The following is a 19,797-nucleotide window of genomic DNA, read 5'->3' as shown; positions in this document are numbered from 1 at the left end:
AAGAATAAAGACAGGACATGAAAAATTTCAACTGGAAGCGAAAATCATGGAGTCTGTGGGTTTTGAGGCAATGACCATCGTTCTAGGACGGGGAAGAATCTCAGTGGGTGCCGCCGCAGCGTAAGAGGGACGCTCTTCAATCTTGGGAGACAGTGTGTCGGGACCAAAGTATGGCGGATCTGTAAGAAGAAGAGAGGGAAGAGTGGGTTGTAAAGCAGAGGTGCCCGGGCCGTCTGCGTTTGGTGTCGACGACGACGGGGTCCGCTGCTTAAGTCTCTCATACTCCTCCTCGAAATGACTCAACAGCGAATTTGGATCCTTTTCCTTCGGTGGGGGCTTGTTGTAATCCCAACCTCGCTCTTCCTTAAGGAACTTTTTCCCGTTGTCTTTTTCTTGTCCCATTGTCTCGTACTGCAAGTACTTTTCCGGGACCATGTAATCGAAGGGATTGTGCGTGTATATCCCGTCCCTCATGTCTTGCCGAAGTTTCTTGTAGCTCTCCTTTTCAGCCAATTTCCAGCCTACAATTGCTTGGCGAGAGGTACCGAGAAGGAGTGCCAGACTGACTTGTAAGGATGGCCTTTCGGCACTTCCCCTGTCCGTTGCCTTTCGCTGAAATGCTTCTGCATTCGGCTGGCCTATGCTCCATCCAGTAGGATTTGAAGTCGGAGTCGAAGAGCAAGACGATAAAGAACAGCCCGACGCAGGTCGCAAGACGCCCCATTTGAAAAGGAATCGATTCCGATGCGCCTCTCTCCAGTCGCGAACCACCTCTTTGACATACTCTTGGCATGCGATCTTATTGTCTGGGTCGGGAAGTGCCATCTCAGAAATCGGTCTCATATCGCACTTGTGCAGGCGTTTCGCAAAAATGGGGTCAAATCGATTGGCCAAGAGGAAGACACGGTTCAATTGCTCTTGCTTTCCCTTCGCTTCTGCACGCCGAACGTACTCTTCAGCCATTAGGAGGATACTTTTCCTGTATGGTCTCCCTGCTTCCTCTTTCTTCTTCTTCTCGTCCTTGTTCGCTGTGTCGGAGTGTTTGCCTTCCGGATCGGAAGGCGATGGCCTCTTTCGTTTTTTACCCTTTGATGTTTCTGGGGCTTCTGAGAATGAAGATTCTGTCGACTCTGCTTCTACCATTGCCTTCTTGCCTGCTTGCTTCTTTTCCTTCGCCTTCTCCTCGATCTCCTTCCTGATTGCTAGCCACCTTTCACAGTATCGACTTACTTCACTGCGCGAAAAATAGTCTGCTAGATTTCCTGTGAAGGTACCGTCTTTCAGATCATGACTGAATCTGTCATACGCCTTACTATCCATTGCTTTCCAGCCTTCGCAGACAGGACGGATAACTTGAAGAACGTCGCAACAGATTTTGTGGCGGTCTTTCGTATGAAGCTTCATCCTCGTCTTTTGTTCAAATTCCTTCAAGGACGTCACTTCCACCATCTCGTATTTGCCCCGAAGTTGTAGCTCCGTTTCGTAACGCTTTTGAAGATTCTCCGGCTGTATGATTTGCTCAATGTACTCTTCAAAAGCCTTGTCGACAAGATTCTTGGCCATGCTGGTCTTTGCCCTTTTCACTGTGAGATCATCTCCCTTGGCAAATTCCAAGTCTGTTTTGGTGATATGGACGAAATCTCGTGGAGCTATGCCGCAAGCGAGAAACATCAAGGCCAGCCTTGGGTAGTGCCCAACACTCTTGATCTGACGCAGAGTCTTATAGTTGAGCGTTCCGACTTCGCCTTTGCACGCGTCGCTTCCAGTTTTCGCTGCCTGTACGAGGACGTCTTCCATGAATGAGGTAAATTTGCCAAACTGCTTCATGCCTTTTGGTTTCTTTCTAATGGTTTGTCCAGGAACCCAAGGGAAAGAAAATTTGCGTCCGGGTGGTTCAACTCTTTCGGTAGTTGTCGAGTCAATCCCAATTGGAGATGAGGAGAGCAGAAAAGAAGAAACCGTGGGTCGTTGAGGGATAGCAGCGGACGACGAAGCTTCGTCTGCCAACGCTCTCCTCTCGTACCCTGTCTGATCGTTTTCCTTGCCTACCCTAGCTGCTGCGGCTCCGATGTTTTCGGCAGGGGCCGTCAAAAAACTCTGAGAAGAGGAATGCGACAAAGGTGAAAATTTCGTTGATGTAAACGACTCCGACCAGTCGTTCAGAGCACCGGATCCGGCCTCTGTCTCTGCAGCGGCCATCACGAAGACGGCAAAGATCGAAGCTGCCAAGAAAACGAGCATGCCAAAGGGCGCAAAGCGAGAGGGAAGTAGCATCCTGAGCCACTGGCATCTTCTCCGATGAAGAGACTGTGATGGTAGGGACAAAGACGCGAGATTATTGGGTAGCGTCCTCAACAATGTCTCTTTAGGACGCCAAACGCATGTGTGAGTGCGAGCAGGATCCCAAATTTGGAGTACGATACAAGATAAACAGAGGTATTTTTCCATGGGTGCCTCCAACTCGCCAGAGCACTTCCGACTGCCCCGGGTGCCTTAGAAGCAGACTTGCTTGGCCTTTACGTTTACGTAGCTCTTCGGCTGACGGCTTGTTCAGCCCGCTTGGGCTGAACAGAGAGGCAATTTGCCTCGACTTTTGACTTCATCGCACTCAAACCGCTTTGCACGCGCTGCAAAGAGAGAGGGGAAAGGAAAGGGGAACGATAACAATTGGAGGATCATGTGCAAGAACAAGCGTGATTGTGGCAATGGCTACCGGTAGAGGGCTGAATATTCTTCTTCTTTTTTATTTTTTTGACAGATAACCCCTAGAAAATTTGATCGCGTCATTCAAAGAATTATTTAGCCGCGCCACTCGAATCTGATTTCGCCCGTAGCCAACAACGGGTCGTCGTCGTCTTCGTCTTCCTCTAGGACATCGTCGCCCATGTTTTCCTCTTGTCTGCCCTCATTCTCATCGCCAAAGGAAGAGACATCGTCGTCGTCTTCCCCTTCGCCCTCGCCATCGTCGCTGTCGGGCTCGGCCGTGATGACGGGCCCAACCAGAGGACTCGTGGCGCGGACAGACGAGTCCGAATTGGCGCCGGGAGAGGCTGCACGGCGTCTCCAGCCGGCAGCCCAACTCGTCACACCCGATCCGTAGCTACTCGAGGGAGACGAGGCGCCCCCGGGGCTGCTCGGTCTGGAGTAGTTGCCGGCACCCCCTTGGCGATTGCCAGACTCCTCGTTCTGTAAGAGATCCGGCGTCGAGGAGCTTGGTGGCATCGTCTTTGCGTGCGTAGGCTGCTGGTGATGCTGATTAGGTTGACCATGCTGCTGCTGCTGCTGCTGCTGCTGCGACTGCGGCTGCTGCTGGGAAGTCTCCGGCACTGCGATGGTCTGAGCGCTGCTCCTTCTGCTCAGACCCAAGCTTCCAAGTCCGAATCTGCTCAGCCTGCTCGTCCTCGCCGTCTCGCCACCCTCCTCGTTGGAAGAGGCAGTAGTGGTCAGGACTGGCTCGGTACTCGCACTCTTCAAGCTTGCATTAGACTTGGCGCTCCGGATGCTTCTGCCCGACCTGGCGCTAAGCGCGGGTGACGCCGGCTGGGGCGGCGTGGGTGCCAGCTCCTCGTCCGGCGGCAGCTCAAAGTCCGTGGAGATGGAGGGTCTCCAGAAGTTGAAGTCGTTAAACTCAGGCTTGCCAGCTGTGCCTTTTGACGAACGGATCGTGATGGGCGGGAACATTTGATCGACCAGGTCGGTCATGTGGATGTAGCTCGACTTGTAGCCAGCCAGCTCCAGAAGCTCCATCTTGACCTCTCCATTAGAATCAATGGTGAAGATGCGTGACGAAGGCACGTTCACGGATCGATAACTGAGCGCATCGGTAATACGGTTGCCGAAGCCGGCGTAGAAAGGCGTAGCAGGCGCTTGGTGCGCCTGCTGCGTTGCTGCTCCATCGGCAGGGCTCTTGTCTCTCCCCGCGCCTGGACCGTTTGCCGCCTCGATCGAGCCCTTTTGCACGCCCGGCCACTCGCTGCCTGGCTGCGGTTGCGCTGTTCTGGGGTCCGCGCCAAACAGCCGCGCGATGTCGCGCAGACAAGCCATTTTAAAGACCTCGGGCTTGCGCAGAATCACTTCACGGTGCAACGAGGCCATGAGTCTGTCGGGCGACATGATGACGGGCCCATCTGGCATCTGGTAGTTGCCCTGCTTGATACCGCGGAGGTAGTCGCGAGTCGTGTCGGCCTGGCCGATGGCGCGCGAGGTGAGGTACATGATTCGGTAGCCGTTTCGCGCAATGTCCGTGTACAGCTTGGCCACGCCCATGTGTGTCCAGTCGCGGCCGATCATGGTGAAGACGTGGCCGAGGGCATCGGACTTTGTGATTGTGCCATCGATGTCCGACACGACAATGTGGTGGCTGCTTTCCCACAGGAAGATTCTTGCGGTGCACGTGGCCACGCCAGAGTAGGACGACGTGACAGAGAAAGTGATGGTGTTGGCGCCCTTGCGGAGGTTGAGCGACTTGAGCTGATCCGACGTCAGTCTCAGTGTCTTGGCATACATCTTCTGACTGCCCTTTGCTGCTGCTGTCGCTGCCTTCTGTAGATAGGGCCCTTCCTCGCTGCCCTTCTCGCCGCGCGGCTTTTCAGTGGTCAGGACAGAGTCAGTCTGAGAGCGGTCCATCAACCTTGGCGGCGGAGCCTTCTCCAGGTCGCCAGCCTCTCGACCGCTTCGATTCCACCATCGCCTCCAGACGCTCTCCCGGTGTCCTTCCCCACCTACGCCGTCGGCAGCCACAGCGGGGTCTACAGAGCCGTCCTTGGACATGGGCTCGTCCATGGCCTTTCGGTAGAGGGAGAGCGTCGCCAGCACTGCAGATGCGTTCTCCCACGTCAGGAAGCGCTCATGGTAGCGAACCACGAGACGCTCATCGTTTACGACGTCGGCATCATCGATGAATCGCTGGTAGCTGACCTTGTTCTCTTCAAAGTGGTAGTCTTCGATCGTCTGCCCTTCTTCCAAGCCAACATCGCAGAGGCTGAGCTCGAATGTATGCCGAGCATCTTGCAAGATGAGATGAAACTTGTATGCATCATCATCGTCGCATTTCAGCTCTCCTGTCGAGCTTTCGCTGCTTATGCTTGTCCGTGTCGCTGATGCCGGAGCACCCACGCTGCTGATCCTACGACTGGCGCTTCCCCACCGCCAGCCCATCTCGTCAGACATGCCGAGCGCAGCATCGTCGCGAACCATGAGCGATGTCTGGCCCTCCTGATCGCCATCATAGCGTCCGAATTCAGTGTCGTCGCTCGTCGCGCGCTGGTGGCCTCTCGTCTCCTGTGTATCTGGCAGCTCAGCCTCTGTGTCGCTGAGTGAAACGTCCTGAAAGTGCCTCCTTGACCGTGCCGAGCTTCGCTTGCCAGTCGGAGGACCGCCGACACCGGGCGTGGAGACGGTAGAGGCTGGGGTGTGATCGGAACGCAACGACCTGGCTAGCCGGACGAGATCTCTGCTGAGATCCAATTCGTCGCGGTGCATGGCCGAGTCAGCCTCTCCCAAGATGGCCGCCGGGTCCAAGAGGGTACCCGATCGGTTAGAGTCCACAGTCCTCCTCCTTGCCATCGGCGAGCTGCCTGCTGGCCCACCGACGCCCGCCTCTTCCTTGAGATGGCCTTGCTCAGCGTCGTCGTTGCTATGGAGGGAGCGGGCATCGCCATGGCTGCTCCTACGCATGCTCGAGTCCCGCCGAGGCAATCCCTCGTGACCGCGGTCAAAGTGATGGTGATGGCCATCATTCAGAATCTCATGATGCCCATTGCTGCCATTGCCGCCGTGCCGTCGACTGAGCGGCAGTTCGTCCGAGAAGCGATTGCCCTCGGCAAAGGCCAGATCCTCGCCATCGGCCGTCATCTTGTAGCCGTCCATGTCGAGCATATACTGCAGATCCTCCTTTCTACCCCCCTTGGCAGCCACCTCTTCATCGCCGACATGCTTGTCCTCGTCGGGAAGCCCACTGTCGTCGTTGTTGATGTCAAGGTGCTCCAGTCGGCCTCGCACAGTCCTAGCATCGACCTGGGCTGGCATGACCGTGCCCTTTCCCTCGATGCCGCTCTCTACGGGCATGAGCTTCCTGCCGCCGAGGAACTCAGCGTGCTCGGGCTGCGTCGTCGGTCTCGTCTCGCTGTTGGCACCCGTCGAAGTGGACCCAAAGGGAGCTGGGTAGGCCTCCTCGATTCGGTCGGCAATGATGGATGATTTGCGCCTCGACGATGATGCGACCGACGACGACGATTGGCTGCCCTTTCGCTCCCTCGACCGGCTCTTGATCTCCTCGAGCTTCTCGACGGTCTCGATTGTGTTCTCGGCGCGGTCGCGCATCTCCACCTCGAGGCGCTCCGTCTCATTGTCAGGTGGGTGCTCCTCGGCGTCGTCGGGCGGGTGGTCGTCCTCCTGCTGCTGCATGCGCATCTGGCCCTCGGCAGCCCTCTCTGGCTCGTACTGGTGAGCGTCCACGGGACTCTGGCTCGCCGTGCGGTCACCCTGAGCGACTTTGGCTCCAGCGACGCTCGTGTCGTTACCCCAGCCCTGCTTCTGCTCCCGCTCCGCCAGCTTGTCCAGCTTCTGCGTCCTTCCCAGCGAAGAGGGCACCACGGACCTTCCTGCCGCTCCGATGGCGCCGCTGGCCTTTGATGCTGCCGCACCCATCGAATCGAGAATCGAAGACGGCCCTGCAGCGGGGCCCGAGCCGCTGTGTCCAGACTCGTGGGGGTGTGAATGCGAGCCAGACGTCGGTGGTGGCGCAGGCGTCTGCGAATCGGATTGAGAAGCTGCGGCTGCCGCCGCCGCCGCCGCATCGGAAGACGTGTCGTTCTTGGAAGGCGACTGACTGCGGAGGCTGGGAGACGTGACTGCCGTATCGACTGAATACCGCGTCTGGGCCGAGCGTGCATCCATGTCGCTCTCGCTGAGCGAGACCGTGTCGGTGCCTGCCCTTGCCGAAGCGTTGGACTGCTTGTGCTGGTGCTGCTGCGACGACGACGACGACGAGTGGGCCGACGACGAGGCAGCGCCACCCAGGTCCAGCGGCGGCACATAGTCCTCTTCGATGAACTTTCTCGGTGCGGACACGGGGATGAGGTCGCCATCGCCTTCCTGCGGCTCGTCGCTCGGCTCGATGGCCGGGCTCGTCGTGGCGCTGAGGATGGGGCTCGTGACGAGATCGTCTGGGATACCCTGCCGCTGCTCGTCGTCGTCGAGCTCGAGGACAAAAAAGGCCTCGCCGGCCTCGCCGACCTTCATGGCAAACGGCAGAGGGTCGGGGGAGTTGTTGAGGTGGAGAGTGACCTTGCGCTCGGCGGGCCGCAGCACGCTCATCTTGCCAAAGCGGACGTGAAAGGGGGTGCTGGCGAGCTCGGTGGCCTGCACCTTTCGCGTGCCTCCCTCGCCATCGTCCTCGTCGCGCTCCACCTGCCGCTCGACGACAATGACATCGATGGCGCCGCTCAGCGTGGCCGGATTGATGCTGGGCGTGATGGTGTTGTACACCGACGACACAAGTCGGCCCACATACTGCATCCTCGCGTCGGTCTCCCGTGGGGGGGCGAGTCAGGCCAGTCCTGACTGTCGCCGACTCTCGTCTGTCGCCTAGCGTGTTCAGATAGATGGATGGAAAGAGAGAGAACACGCAAGAGAAAGAAGATGAAAAGGAGTAACCGAGAGTCGCAAAGAGGAGTGGGGTCCACCGATGCCGGCGTCGTCGTCTGAAAGAGCGCAAAAATTAAGAAAAGGCAGCAGCCACGTTCTGTTGTGGAGGGCCTGCCCTAATCCGACCTTTTTTTTTTTTGCCTGTGCGAGAGACGTAGGGTAGGTAGGACGGCTGATTTCCAGCTCTCTCCTGTTGCGGAGCAGTCGTGGAAGCTCTTGGGAGGGCGGCGGTGTTCTCAGAAAATATACCAGGTCAGGCTAGGGTGCCGATCCAAGTCGTCGAAGAGCAGGGCGTAGGCAGGAGGCGGCTCTTTTGTCCACCGGCGCGCCGCGGCCCAACCAGCGCCACAAAATAAAAGAAGGGCGCCTCTCTCTCTCTCTCCACTAGTTGCGTGGCTTTCGCGGTCCGCTGCTGAACAGCAACAGCAACAACAACAACAACAGCAGCAGCAGGAGGCACGCCGTTGCCGTCGCTGTCGCCGCCGCCCTTTCCCGCGATGGAGGCCGTTGCTCCCTTTCCGAACCTGCCAGAGGAGCTGGTCAAGTTCATCTTTGAGCTGGCCTGTCTGCAGGACGCAGAGCCTCATCGGCTTCGGGGACAGCAAGATAAAGGACAGCGACGATATCGATCACGGCGGCAGGCTGAGGCACAGAGGAGCCAGCTCGATGTCGAGACGACGATTGGGCTCATGTGCGTCTCACGCGCGACGTACAACCTCATTGCGCCCATCCTCTACCGGAGCGTGACCCTCGCTCGCCCCTCGCAGCTCCTCGCCTTTGCGCGAGGCCTGCTCGAGCGGCCCTCGCTCGGCACGCTCATACGCAATCTCTGGGTCGGCAGCCTCGATGGCATCCCGCGTTTCCCCGCCGTGAGCGAGAGCGCCTCCCTCTTTGCCGCTGCGGCCCACCACCGGCTGCAGGGCGGCGGCGGCGGCGGCGGCGGCGGCGACGGCGACGACGACGACGACGACGACGACGCAGAGGCGGCCAAATGGGTGCCCGACGGCAGCATGCTCGCCTACTTTGACGATGGCGCCGATTTCGCCAGCATGTACGTCTCGGGTGATCCCCAGCATGCCTCGGGCCTCCGACGCGCCGGCGGTCTGGCCGGCACGCCCGAGTTTGGTGTCGAGCGACGGAGCGCAGGGTACGATGCGTCGGGCAGCTGGATCGGCATCGACGAGTGGATGCTTCGCTGCGTCGAGCTGCAGTACGTCGTCGAGTTCCACTACGAGTGGATCCGGCTTGCCTCGCACTTGCACGCCGTGGGCACGGGCCTTGAAAAAGAGGACGAGGAGAAGGCACAGCGGGACCAGGAGGCGATGCGCGACGATCCACTCGACTGGGACGAGGCTGGCGCTGCGCCAACGCCGCTACCGTCCCAGCAGCCACAGGCAGCCCACCACCACGGCGGCACCATTTCCGCGTCGTCGTCCTCGGCAGAGTGGATGAACATGGCCAACTCCATGACGCTGAGCGAGGCAGAGTCGTTTCCCCAGGTGCTTGGCTTCTCCCACATCACCGACTTCTTCACGCTGCGCTCGGCAGGTCTCTCGCCCCGAGAGGCAGCCAGGCCGCTCCTGGCGACGCTCATCGAAGAGCTCGCAGGAAGCGACAGCGGCCTGACGCCCGAGTCGGCCACGCGCGTGGATCTGCTGGCGAGCGACGGGGAGACTGACCACTTTGGCCATCCGGCCCTCTTTGCCAGGTCGGGCGCCGTCGATCTCGTCTTTGGCCTCGGCGCCGCGGCGGGCGACAATGCGCCGCCGAATGCTATCCCAGCCGCGGCGGCAGCGCTGGCTGCCTTTGGCCAGGCCATCTACGAGGATGACGAAGACGACGATGATGATGATGACGACGACGACGAGGATCATAGAGGAGAGGCTGACGGCGGTCCCCGTGAAGCGCGAGAAGAGGAAGGAAGAGGACGAAGGGGAGCGTCGAGCAGAGCCACACTCGATGTGGCCGATCTGTTTGGACACGTCAGCTACGATGCTCGGACGCTGTACAAGAACGAGTCGACACGAGAGGGCGGTCCCTCGAATGGCGATGCGCATCCACGGCGAAAGCTCAGAGAGGCAGCAATGGCCCAGGCAATGGCTCAGAAGGCCGTCTCGCCCCTGCGGCCATCCTTGCCGACGTTGGGAAGCCTGCTGGCAAACATGCGCTCGGTCCTAGCCATGTGCCCGCGCATTCGGCTCCTCGGCCTCAATGGCTTTCTCGAGCGTGCCGTCGGAGGCGAACGCGAGACGGTGGGCCTGTCCGAGCTGTGGGTAGTCTCCCATTTTCTTCCATTATTTGCATTACCCTGCTGACGGCAGAGCCACAACAGACGGCACCTCTCCCTTGGCCCACCGCCACTGTTTTGGTCCTCTGCCCTCCGGCTGAACCAGGGCACGTTCTCCCACCTCCGGTCCATCCACATCTCTGGCTGCATGCTCTTTCGCTCCGAGGCGCGCGCCCTGGGCGGCTACGACGGGCAGCTCCCTCGATTGAGAGAGGTGGCCTGGACCCTGTGGCTGGCCCACCTCGAAGAGCACCCCGTCAACGTCGTCGAGGCCCTCTGCCACCTCCTGGGCGCCGTGCGGGACCCAGACGGCGGCGGCGGTCCCACGCGGAGGCGACGGCTGCGCAGCGTCACGGCCACGCTCAACCCCGAGGATGTCCGCAGGTTCCTCGCCAACCGCACCGTGCCAGACAGCCTCAAAGACGACGACAGGCTGGTGCTCGTCGAGTGCCCAAGCCAGGACCAGGACATGAATGTGGCAAGCGTGCGACACTGGTGGGAACGCAAGGCCGGCTTCCATTCTCCTTCCTCCTCTTCCTGAAGTATAGAAGCATTTGTAACAGTAGTCTAATATCCCCAATGCATTTGACGGTGCTAGTGTACAGTGCAGTGCAAGCTGAGAAGAGGTTTGGGTTCATGAGCCAAGGGCCTGACGGTAGAGATCGTCGCCCACGATGGACTGTAGCGCGGTTAGGTGGCGCCGCAGCCACGTCCGGACGCCCTCGGTCGTGGTGCCTGCGACCCGCACGACGAGCGAGTCGGCTTGCGCTTCGTCGAGCGCACTGCAGGACCACACGACATCGTCGACGACGGCCCTGGATCCGCGATTGACGCGCTGGCTGATGTGCGAAAAGTCAGCCAGGAGCTGGTCCCGCGTCGCGCGGCAGTCTGGCCCCACGAGGAGGAGCGTCGCAAAGCACGCGTACGGCCTGCAGCGCCGTGCAATGGCGTCGGTATCGCGGGGCGGCCGCTCGAGCAGGACAACGTCCCTGGCGAGGACTCGCCCGGCGACGCGCACCTCGTTGCGAGACATGTAGCGGTCAAACGCCCACTCCTCCTCCCTCTGCTCGTCCTGACTCTCTCTTGCTGCTCCTGCTCCTGCTCCTGCTCCTGCTCCTGCTCCTGCTCCTGCTCCTCCTTCTCCCCCTGCGCCGCCTCCATCGCGACGTGTGGACTGGTAGTGCGTCCGGCCAGGCGTGAACCAGTCGAGGAGGGCGAGCGACGACGTGGCGGCGCAGCGGAGATCGAAGCGCTGCGTCTGGTCGTACACGGCACGCTTGAAGCAAGTGACGGGGTCAGGCAGGACGACGAGCGTGGCGTGCCGCCGCACGAGGAGCCGAAACGTCTGGCTGGTGCCGCCGCCGCCGTCGATGCGGCCGCGCGAGAAGCGCTGCTTAAAGACCTTGGTGCTGCCCTGCGTCAGCAGGAGCAGCGTGCAGTGCGAGCCGACGTCAATGTCCAGCGAGACGGTGTCGCCCGAGACGAGCCCGCCGCCGTAGCCGACGACGTAGAGCGCAGCAATTGCCTTCCTCTGCGGCCGCGGTACCTTTCCGTCGGCTTCTTTGCGATGATCGGCGCTGGCACCGGCGACGCGGAGGGAGCGCGCAAGGGCGTTGCGCGACGAGGTCGAGGGCGACAGGAGCTTGAGCGGGAAAGTGGCCGTGAGATGCGTGAATACGCAGCTAGTCGGCGATGCGCCGGGCGCAGCGGCTCCCGCTCGTAGCACCGCGAGGCCATGGCCCTTGAAGCTGCCCTCGGTCGGCGAGGAGCCCGCCGTCGCCATGTCGCTTCTTAAGGACCAGCGCTATCTTTCGGAAGAACAAGAAGAAATTCCCTCTCACCTTCGCACGGACGCGCTCTAAAACTCAACTCCTCCTTACTCTTCTTCAACTTCGCCGCTTCATCGGGAAACCGCTACCGACGATGGCGGATAAGACTGCTCGCAGACCACTGACCTCGCGGCCCCTGGACTTCTTCTACGTCCTCTTCTTTGCCGTCCACCTCGTCGCATCGTGCCTCATCGACTCGCAAGTCTTTTTACCCGCCCACTTTGTCCCTGCGCCCCTCAGCGCGGTTCTCGACACGTTCCTGCGCGACACCAATGACCCGCTCATGCGCAGTGCCCTCGAGGGGCGGCGAGACAATGCGTGGTTCCTCGCCGCCCTTGTGGGCGAGATGGCCATCCAGCTGCCCATTTTTGCCCTCGGCATCGTTGCGCTGCTCAAGGGTGAGAGTCTTTTCCCCTTTGGCTCTCCTGTCTATACTCTGTGGCTCACTCTTAGTCAAATCACACCCCAGACGACAAGCGAATCTATCCCGTCCTGATCTTGTATGCTTCCGTAGGTGCGTAAGAGCCAGCCAGCGAAGACTCTCATCATCCGCCCAAGAAACCTTCAAAGAGTATGCTGACGACGAAGGACTGCACACCCAACCCAGCGGGCATCACCACGGCTCAGGTCCTCGCGACGTACTTTGTCGGCGACGAGCGCTTCCTCCTCACCTCGCACAACATCGTCGCCCTCCTTCAGGCCCACGCTCTTTGGGCCATCACACCGCCGATCCTGCTCGTCGACATGACAGCACGGTGCGTCGGCATCATTGGCGAGGCAACGAGACTTGCGAGCGAGCAGCAGCAGCAGCAGCAGCAGCCACGACAGCACAAGGCCAAAGACAGGAAGAAGCAGTGATTGCATGGATTCTCTTGATAGGAGAATAAGTGGTGGCTGGCTGCGTGAAGGTCTATTGTACAGTTGTGTAGATTGATAAAACAGTGGTGGTGGTGGTGGTGGTGGTGGTGGTGGTGGTGGTAGCCTATCGGCCTGGCAGTGAAGGGGAAGCGGGCGAGGAAGACACACTGAGCATCGTCTCGTAGACGACAAACATGATGGCTGCATTCTGGGTTAGAAAGAGAAAGCGTCAGCGAGGTGCGCGTGCTTCAGGTCGATCGCGTTGTTTAGCCTACTCACTGGGACGACGCGGAGCAGATGGGCGCTGAGGCCACCGTAGAGGGACGCAGCGCCCTCCTCCCGCCAGACGAGCTTGATCGTCTGCAGGAGGCCCGTGTACTTTCTTGCCTGCCCTGGTGGCGGCTCCTGCCTCAACCGGGTCCGCACCACCTCGTGCGGGTACGTGATGAGGCTGGCGACCATCTTTGCCGTGCCCGCCGCACCCACTGTGCCCATCCACTTTCTAAATCGGCTCACTTCCCGCTCCTCTGCCGCCGACGCTGAACCCCGCGCAAGCCCCTTGAGACGCTCGTAGAGGACCCACTGGATGGTGCCCTCTGCCACACCGAGGTAGCTCGCGCTCATGCCCTTGTACAGGCCCGCGATGCCCTCGGACTTGATGATTCGCAGCGTCATCTGCATCGAATTGGTGCTTGGCCTCTGCGGGGAGGGCGCCGCCTTGAAAAACACAGATGGGTTCGTCGCCCGCTTTGGTGCTCCGGCCAAGCTCGAAAAGGGCGCAGTCGCAGGTGTCGGTCTTGACGGAGGTCCAACAGTCCTGGCCTGCCCATCCCTGCGAACAGCAGCTTTGCGTCCAGCCTGGGCGGCCCTCTCAATGGCGTGGCTCTCGAGCTGCAAACGAGTCTTGACGACCCAGATTGGATTTGTGGCCGTCGCCGTCACGATGCCCGCCGTCGCGGCGGCGCAGAGGTGGACGACGGGCGTCTCCTTGCCGTCGTTGAAGTGGTCGGCGATGAGGAGCTTGCCGTTGCCGTAGGTGAAGAAGTTGATCGACCGTGCAGGAACGACTCCAACGAGCGTCGGTCCGAGACCTTTGAAGAGCGCCCTGGGTCCTTCCTTGACCGAGATGTCTCTGTGGCGATCGAGTCAGTCACCTTGTACGACGCAGAGTCTCTTTTGCAAGCTCACCTCAACAGCTGCCCAGTCTCGACAAAGTGATAGGCTAGTCGCCTCGCGTTTTGAAACATGCCGTTCTTGGCCGACGTCGAAGCGGCACCGCTCTTCGAAGCCGACTGAAAGATGTCCGACTGTAGTCTTGTCTTGACGACATCCAGCGGCGACGTGACGATAGCTCCGCACATGCCCCCAATCCTATCGTGGAAGCATCCATCCGTCAGCGGAAAAAGATCATCCTTGCTTGGGGATCTGGTCGGCACCACTCACCCTCCAGCGACAAAGTGCAACCACCCTTTTGGGGGAACAAGGGCTTTCTTCTTCTCATCCGTCGCGGCCCCTCTCCTCAGCTCTTCCACCCTCAAGTCGACCTCTGCGCCTGCATCGCCGCCTGGCCGCTCCGTACGCGCCTGGAGCTCACTGATCGAAAGCTTCTCGCGACGGGCGTCTGGCAGGAGGCCCAATGGCGAAGACGAAGAGGCGCCGTCTGACCTGGATGGGTACGCATTGGCCGATGGCAAGACGGAGAATGTCGTCTCTGTCTCGCCCTCGCCGGCAGAGGGCGTTCCCGGGTGCGGCATGTTGCGCTGGATGATGATCAGTCTCGATGAGAAGAAGGACTCGATCCTCGCACACTCAATCCATTTGTCTAACGTCCGAAAACGTCGGTCGCGCTTGAATCAGCAGGAAAGAACGAAAAATTAACCTCGGACGTGGGCACGTGTTTCGCAGATGGGGGAAGCGCGCGCTGGGTGGAGGGCACCACTGCCTCATCGCCTGCCACGCTTCGAGGGTTTTTGGCTAAGGGCGATACAGAAAGACCTCGTCAGTCAGCCCTGCAAAGAGCCATTGAAGCGGCGTGATGATGTTATAGGGGACTGGGCGGAGAATGGTAGCGCCTGATGCTGTGCGTACCTCTGTGGGCCTGCCTGATGACTGCTTTTGGCGTTGCAGTCTTACCGTATTCGTACATCGACAGCTTCGCATGCTGTTCTTTGGGAGAGAGTTTTGTGCGCCAAAATTCGGCCCAGGCCTACGCCTCTGCTGCCTATAAAAAGACTGTTGATAAAGTCTCTTGCCGAGAAGCTCAAGACGAGCATAACAGGTGAACATCTAATTCGCCCAGAGCTTCCGCTTTTTTTCGCGTTCAGCTCCGCGCTCCGACGAATACCGTGAGAGTCAGGGCAGGAAAGGATAAACCTCTCTGGGCCACTGTCTTGACAAATGCACAGCCTCGTCACTTGGCGCCGTGGGAAAGCGCTATCTCCTCTCAATCTCCTTTCTCTGACCATCGAGCTCTGAGGGTCAAAAGGGCTACCCCGTCTCATGAAATATATAAACCCCTCTCTCCCGGGCGGAAGTCTGAAAACCCTTACCCAGTTCTGCTTCTCAGCACTTGGCACAACGTATCCGCTGCTTTTTCTATCTCACCCGTGCACTTGTCGTCTAATTCCGACATAAGGACCGACTTAAGGACGATGCAAATAAGAATGCGTCTTCTCGCCTTCGCTGTCGCCGCCTCCGCACTCTTCCACATCCGTTCTACGCAGGCAGAGGAGCAGGAGCGATTTCCCCACGTACGCTACCACTATAAGGTGCTAACGAAAAGGATCAAAGATCCTATGCTCATCGTGGGCATCAAAGTTGGGGAGGCAGTGGCACACCAGCAAAAATTCAGCGATAAGGACTGGAACGAGGCTCGCGGTCTCTTCACCCACAGCATAGTCCAGGGCATGGGTTTACTAGACTTCAATCGCAAAGATTGGCCCGGAGCTTTATGTGTCATCGACGGTTCTGTCAAGTTCAGTTCGGATTCGTGCCGATCCGACAAGGTCGCCCTGGAATTTTTTCCGGTCGGCCACGACATGACCTCGGACAAGTGAGTCATGTCTGGACGCGGCTGCCAGGCTTGACTAGCTGACCATGCTGCGCGATAGATACGACTGCTACTACATGCGCGGTGGTGGCTGCACAGCACACATCGAAACAAAACCCGGCTATCAGAACCGTTGCGTCAGCAGACGTTTCGACCGCTGCACTTGGGTTGACAGTCATTATCGCTGTGATTAAAAGAAGCCTCTTCTCCAAATATCTCTCTATCTCTCGCAAAGTCTGGACATCATGACAAAGAGCGTGCTTCGTGATCCCCGAGCTGAGAAAAATGGATATGTGGGCCCGCACTGTACCCCGACCCAGGCCCATACAGAGGTCAGGAGAGCCGTTGGTATTTGTTCCGTTCCTGATGTGCTTCATACAGACTTGGCAAGTCAACATGGAATTTGCCCGGGCCGCTTTTTCGGGTTCAGCTTCGTGCTGAGACGCCTACCATGACCGTTGTCGGGAAAGAGCGCCCCCCTCGCCTGATCAATTACTCTTGCAGAATCACCGATCACTTGGCGACCAGTGGAGAGTTGCGGCTTTTTTCGCCTTCCGCTATCCCTAATTTGAGCTCTGCAGCCCAGAAGGGCTACCACCAGTCTCGATAAATACTCTCTCTCCTGAACACAAAACTTGGCCCGTTTCTCCTTCTCATTACCCTCATATCACTCAACCACTGCTTGTCCCATCACAGGCGTTAACTTCTCAATCCAACGCCGTGAGAAAGATCGCAAACGATTATGCGTCTCGTCGTCTTCGCTATTGCTATTGCCGTCGCACTCTTCGACTTCCGTCCTGTGCAGGCCCAGCGTCTCCACTACCACTACGATGTGCTTACTCAAAGGATTGCAGATCCAATGCTCATCACTGGCATAAAAGCCGGAGAGAAGTTGGTACACGAAGCAGATTTTCACGAGAGTGACTGGGACGCGGCTCGCGCTCTCTTCACTGACAGCATGGTCAGGGGCATGGACTCGCCGGACCGCGATCGTCACATGTGGCCCGGAGCTGCATGTGTCATCGATGGCTCGGTCTCGTTCAGTTCACGTAGTCGGTGCCAATCCGAAGTGGTCCAGGTGAAATTTTATCCGGCTGACCACAACCACGGCAATTGGAACGTGTGAGTGGAATGGCTGGACGCTGCTGCCAGATTTACAATGATGTGTCTGGGACACTACTGTCAGCTTGTAACGTTGTGTATGGCTAGCTGACCATGCTGCAAAACAGATACCACTGCTTCTACATGGGCGGTGGTGGTTGCACAGCACACATGAAAACAAAGAGCGGCCTTAAGAACCGTTGTGTTCTCACGAGCAGCAAAAATTGCTTTTGGGGTCACGACCATTACTACTGTCTATGAGAGAAGCCTCTCCACACATATCTGTACATCTTGGCGGGTCTCTACATCATGACAAGAAGCGTGCTTGTGCAGTTTAGATTCAAAAATAGATGTTGAAATACAAGTGATGGTAGAAGGGCGTAAAGTAAAGTAGGCATTAGCATCGAGCAGCTTTGCCATTTTTGGTACGTCTCAATTCTTCCTAGTGGATATCCGGCCAGCTTCAGAGAGCGCCCGCAGACAGCAAGCTCTGAACCATGTCGGCCTCGTGGCCTTCACCAACGGTGTAGCGCACCTCGCTACGCCGAAGACCGTTGAAGCCCGACGCTGCGCAAATGGTGTAGGCGCCCATGTTCTCGTAGACCAGCCAGTCGGACACTTTGAGGCCGCTGGGAAGATGCACCATGGGTCGCACGCAGTCGATCGAGTCGCACGTGGGACCCCAGACGCTGCACGCTTGCAAGTCGCTGACATCCTCACAGCCAGGCGCGTCAACTTCGGGCCGGTAGACGTACTTGCGGTCCAGGGTGAGTACCTTGGGGTGCACCTCCTGGTGGTCGAAGAGGATGCAGTTGAAGGCGCCGTACACGCCATCGTTTTGATAATACATAACCTCGGGCTTTTCTTCTGCTTCTCCAGCCGAGGTCTTCTTGACCGGCTCTTCGCCTGCTTCGTCGCTCTTGCCGTCACGGCGAGCGATGATGTTGGCCGCCAGTGCAAAGGCGCGCTGGACATAATAGCGTCCGGGCTCGCCAATGATGCGCAAGCCGTTCTGCTTGCCTTCGACGAGCTTTCCGCCGGGCGCGAAGTCCTGGTCGGGGAAGTAGTCGTCTATGGCCCGGCGCAAGACACTGGCGATGGGCTCGAAGTTGTCGTGGGCGTAGCCGCCGCCAACATCAAGAAAGTCGAACGTGTAGCCGTGCTCTCGGCCCATGTCGAACGCCTTTCGTGCCCGGCCAACGGCGTCTCGGAAGCTGTCGGGATCGTAGCAGCCGCTGCCAACGTGGAAACTGACGCCAACGACGTCAAGGTCCAGCTCCTTTGCCTTCGCCAGCAGGCGAGGCACATTGTCGAGCGGGGCGCCAAATTTGAGGCCGAGCTGGCAGACACTCTTGCTGTCGTCGGTGAGGATGCGGACGACGAGCTTGCACTTTGGGTGGAAGCGCTTCATCTTGTACAGCTCGTCGGCATTGTCAAAGGTGGTCAGGCCGACGTTGCGCGCGGCAGCATTGCGCACAAAGGAAGCAGCCTTGCAAGGGTTGGCGTAAATGATGCGCGAGGGTGAAATGCCGAGGTCGAGGACAGAGTTAATTTCGCCGTTGGAGGCGCAGTCGAAGCCGCATCCGAGAGCAGCCAGCAGACGCAGGACGTAGGGGTCGGGGTTGCATTTCACAGCTATTTGGCGCCAGAGTGAGCCAGGGAAACACGCGTACACCATCTTTATCCGCCAAACTCACCGTAAAAAGGCACGACGCGCGGAAGCTCCCTCATCCATCGAAGGTGCTGGCGGTAGACCTCAGAGAGGTCTGCGACGAAAAATGCATTTTCACCGTCGGCCGCACATCCGTCAATGTCAATCTGGGCAAGGCTCTCCTGGAGCTGCTGGCCGACGGAACCCGCGTAGATCGGGGCATGGTCGCCGATGGCCTCAACGACAGGCTTCGACGAGACAAAGTCGAAGGTGTCCCGAATGGCGGTATCAGCCGAGATGTCGTGGGCCTTGCTATTGCATAGTTCGGGAGAAGGGGGTGCCGTAGCAGGGGGCGAGATGTAGGTGTTGTTCATCGACGTAGACGCAATCTGCACAGGTAGCAGCAATTCTGGGCGGAGAAAGTTGGCACGATGCCCTCTGTCAGCTGGTTCGAGAACGAGGCAGGCCATAGCTGTGGCAGGGAGAGAGGGGGCGGGGTAGAGCAGAAAGTGGGTTGTCCTGGATGGCCTGGCATAGCAGCAGCAACCTCTTTTTATTCATTATCCTCTCCAGCGCCCGTCGCCCTTGCCCCCTCGCGTCTCCTCCGCCACGGTCATTTGGGGCGCAACTCACAAGGTTCGTAACAGGGTCGAGGGCGCTCCGTCGACAAATTCTATGTTTGCAAGTCACCGCCATTTGGTACGCAGAGTCGTCATCGGTAGGAGTTTATTGTCGAGTGGGCCAAGGGGGAAAAAGAGCAAAGCTCGAAGTCAGCCAAAGAACGGTGCGAGGATAATCTTGACCCGCAGCCCACGACCAAAACAGAAAAATAATAATGGGTCGAAACGCGCCGCCGCGCAATGAGTGAAACACCTCCATCCAGGCTTGGATGAGAGAGCCCTTCGCCCAAGGGACTCGAGAATTAATCAGAGACCAAATTGCATCTCGCAATCCGCTTCCTTGCCGACGGCGAATCCCTTTCCCATTCCCTTGGTGTAGCCGTGATGATCAAAGACCCTCGTGCAAATCTAATCTGGCTCTTCGCTCGGCAGTGGGCTGCAGAAACAAGAACCGTTGCTGGAGCCGTGGTGGGTCCAGGGTGAGACATGACACTCACGAGGGGTATTTAATCTATGCTTGTTTGCCAAAGGCAGGTCGCGTGATCGTTGCGAGACTTTTGGGTGGACGTGACACCACTGCACAAGAGCGGCTAGAGTCGAGGTATGCGAGCAGGGGGTGGGTCGCCAGCGAGCTAAGCGCCAGGCGGCCTGATGGAGGTAATCGAAAGTGGGAAAAAGGTTGTCCGATGCGACTATGACGCTTTTCTAGAATTATGGAGGCCTGTTGTTTGCCATTCTGATCAGTGTACTGCTCG

General features: G+C 58.7%; 9 protein-coding genes across 9 annotated transcripts; 4 read left to right on the top strand and 5 right to left on the bottom strand.

The window, feature by feature from the left end:
* Positions 1-27: 27 nt before the first annotated feature.
* FA10DRAFT_260333 (hypothetical protein) lies at positions 28-1,563 on the bottom strand (the record flags this gene model as incomplete). Its single annotated transcript, XM_025520009.1, has 4 exons — positions 28-521; positions 568-638; positions 785-1,202; positions 1,314-1,563. 4 exons carry the CDS (start codon positions 1,561-1,563, stop codon positions 28-30), a joined length of 1,233 nt encoding a protein of 410 aa, XP_025377710.1.
* A 1,079-nt stretch (positions 1,564-2,642) lies between these two features.
* FA10DRAFT_266978 (LNS2-domain-containing protein) lies at positions 2,643-7,902 on the bottom strand. Its single transcript, XM_025521726.1, has one exon. The coding sequence runs from the start codon at positions 7,516-7,518 to the stop codon at positions 2,800-2,802; it is 4,719 nt and encodes a 1,572-aa protein (XP_025377709.1). The 5' UTR covers positions 7,519-7,902; the 3' UTR covers positions 2,643-2,799.
* Positions 7,903-8,596: 694 nt separating this feature from the next.
* Positions 8,597-10,040, top strand: FA10DRAFT_114944 (hypothetical protein). Its single transcript, XM_025517892.1, has one exon. The coding sequence runs from the start codon at positions 8,658-8,660 to the stop codon at positions 9,960-9,962; it is 1,305 nt and encodes a 434-aa protein (XP_025377708.1). The 5' UTR covers positions 8,597-8,657; the 3' UTR covers positions 9,963-10,040.
* Positions 9,926-10,529, top strand: FA10DRAFT_266977 (hypothetical protein). Its single transcript, XM_025521725.1, has one exon. The coding sequence runs from the start codon at positions 10,083-10,085 to the stop codon at positions 10,473-10,475; it is 393 nt and encodes a 130-aa protein (XP_025377707.1). The 5' UTR covers positions 9,926-10,082; the 3' UTR covers positions 10,476-10,529.
* FA10DRAFT_301759 (hypothetical protein) lies at positions 10,495-11,717 on the bottom strand (the record flags this gene model as incomplete). The annotated part of the gene is made up of 1 exon (XM_025525024.1): positions 10,495-11,717. The coding sequence occupies one exon, from the start codon at positions 11,715-11,717 to the stop codon at positions 10,569-10,571; it is 1,149 nt and encodes a 382-aa protein (XP_025377706.1). The 3' UTR covers positions 10,495-10,568.
* A 140-nt stretch (positions 11,718-11,857) lies between these two features.
* On the top strand, positions 11,858-12,621 carry FA10DRAFT_286214 (hypothetical protein; the record flags this gene model as incomplete). The annotated part of the gene is made up of 3 exons (XM_025524060.1): positions 11,858-12,161; positions 12,233-12,277; positions 12,371-12,621. The coding sequence occupies 3 exons, from the start codon at positions 11,858-11,860 to the stop codon at positions 12,619-12,621; spliced, it is 600 nt and encodes a 199-aa protein (XP_025377705.1).
* FA10DRAFT_241302 (mitochondrial carrier) lies at positions 12,603-14,394 on the bottom strand. The gene is made up of 4 exons (XM_025519243.1): positions 14,065-14,394; positions 13,810-13,992; positions 12,901-13,753; positions 12,603-12,829 (listed from the first exon to the last, which is right to left on the bottom strand). The coding sequence occupies exons 1-4, from the start codon at positions 14,373-14,375 to the stop codon at positions 12,746-12,748; spliced, it is 1,431 nt and encodes a 476-aa protein (XP_025377704.1). The 5' UTR covers positions 14,376-14,394; the 3' UTR covers positions 12,603-12,745.
* A 486-nt stretch (positions 14,395-14,880) lies between these two features.
* On the top strand, positions 14,881-15,875 carry FA10DRAFT_114953 (hypothetical protein). The gene has a single exon (XM_025517893.1). It carries the CDS (start codon positions 15,273-15,275, stop codon positions 15,675-15,677), a length of 405 nt encoding a protein of 134 aa, XP_025377703.1. The 5' UTR covers positions 14,881-15,272; the 3' UTR covers positions 15,678-15,875.
* Positions 15,876-17,234: 1,359 nt separating this feature from the next.
* Positions 17,235-18,796, bottom strand: FA10DRAFT_229680 (putative ornithine decarboxylase; the record flags this gene model as incomplete). The annotated part of the gene is made up of 2 exons (XM_025518802.1): positions 17,235-18,406; positions 18,469-18,796. The coding sequence occupies 2 exons, from the start codon at positions 18,794-18,796 to the stop codon at positions 17,235-17,237; spliced, it is 1,500 nt and encodes a 499-aa protein (XP_025377702.1).
* Positions 18,797-19,797: the final 1,001 nt, after the last annotated feature.

The sequence above is a fragment of the Acaromyces ingoldii genome (genome assembly GCF_003144295.1).
Source record: "Acaromyces ingoldii strain MCA 4198 unplaced genomic scaffold FA10scaffold_3, whole genome shotgun sequence".
In the NCBI taxonomy this organism is placed as follows: Eukaryota; Fungi; Basidiomycota; class Exobasidiomycetes; order Exobasidiales; family Cryptobasidiaceae; genus Acaromyces; species Acaromyces ingoldii.
Note: the sequence above shows the minus strand (reverse complement) of the source record. Positions and strands in the feature narration are given on the sequence as shown.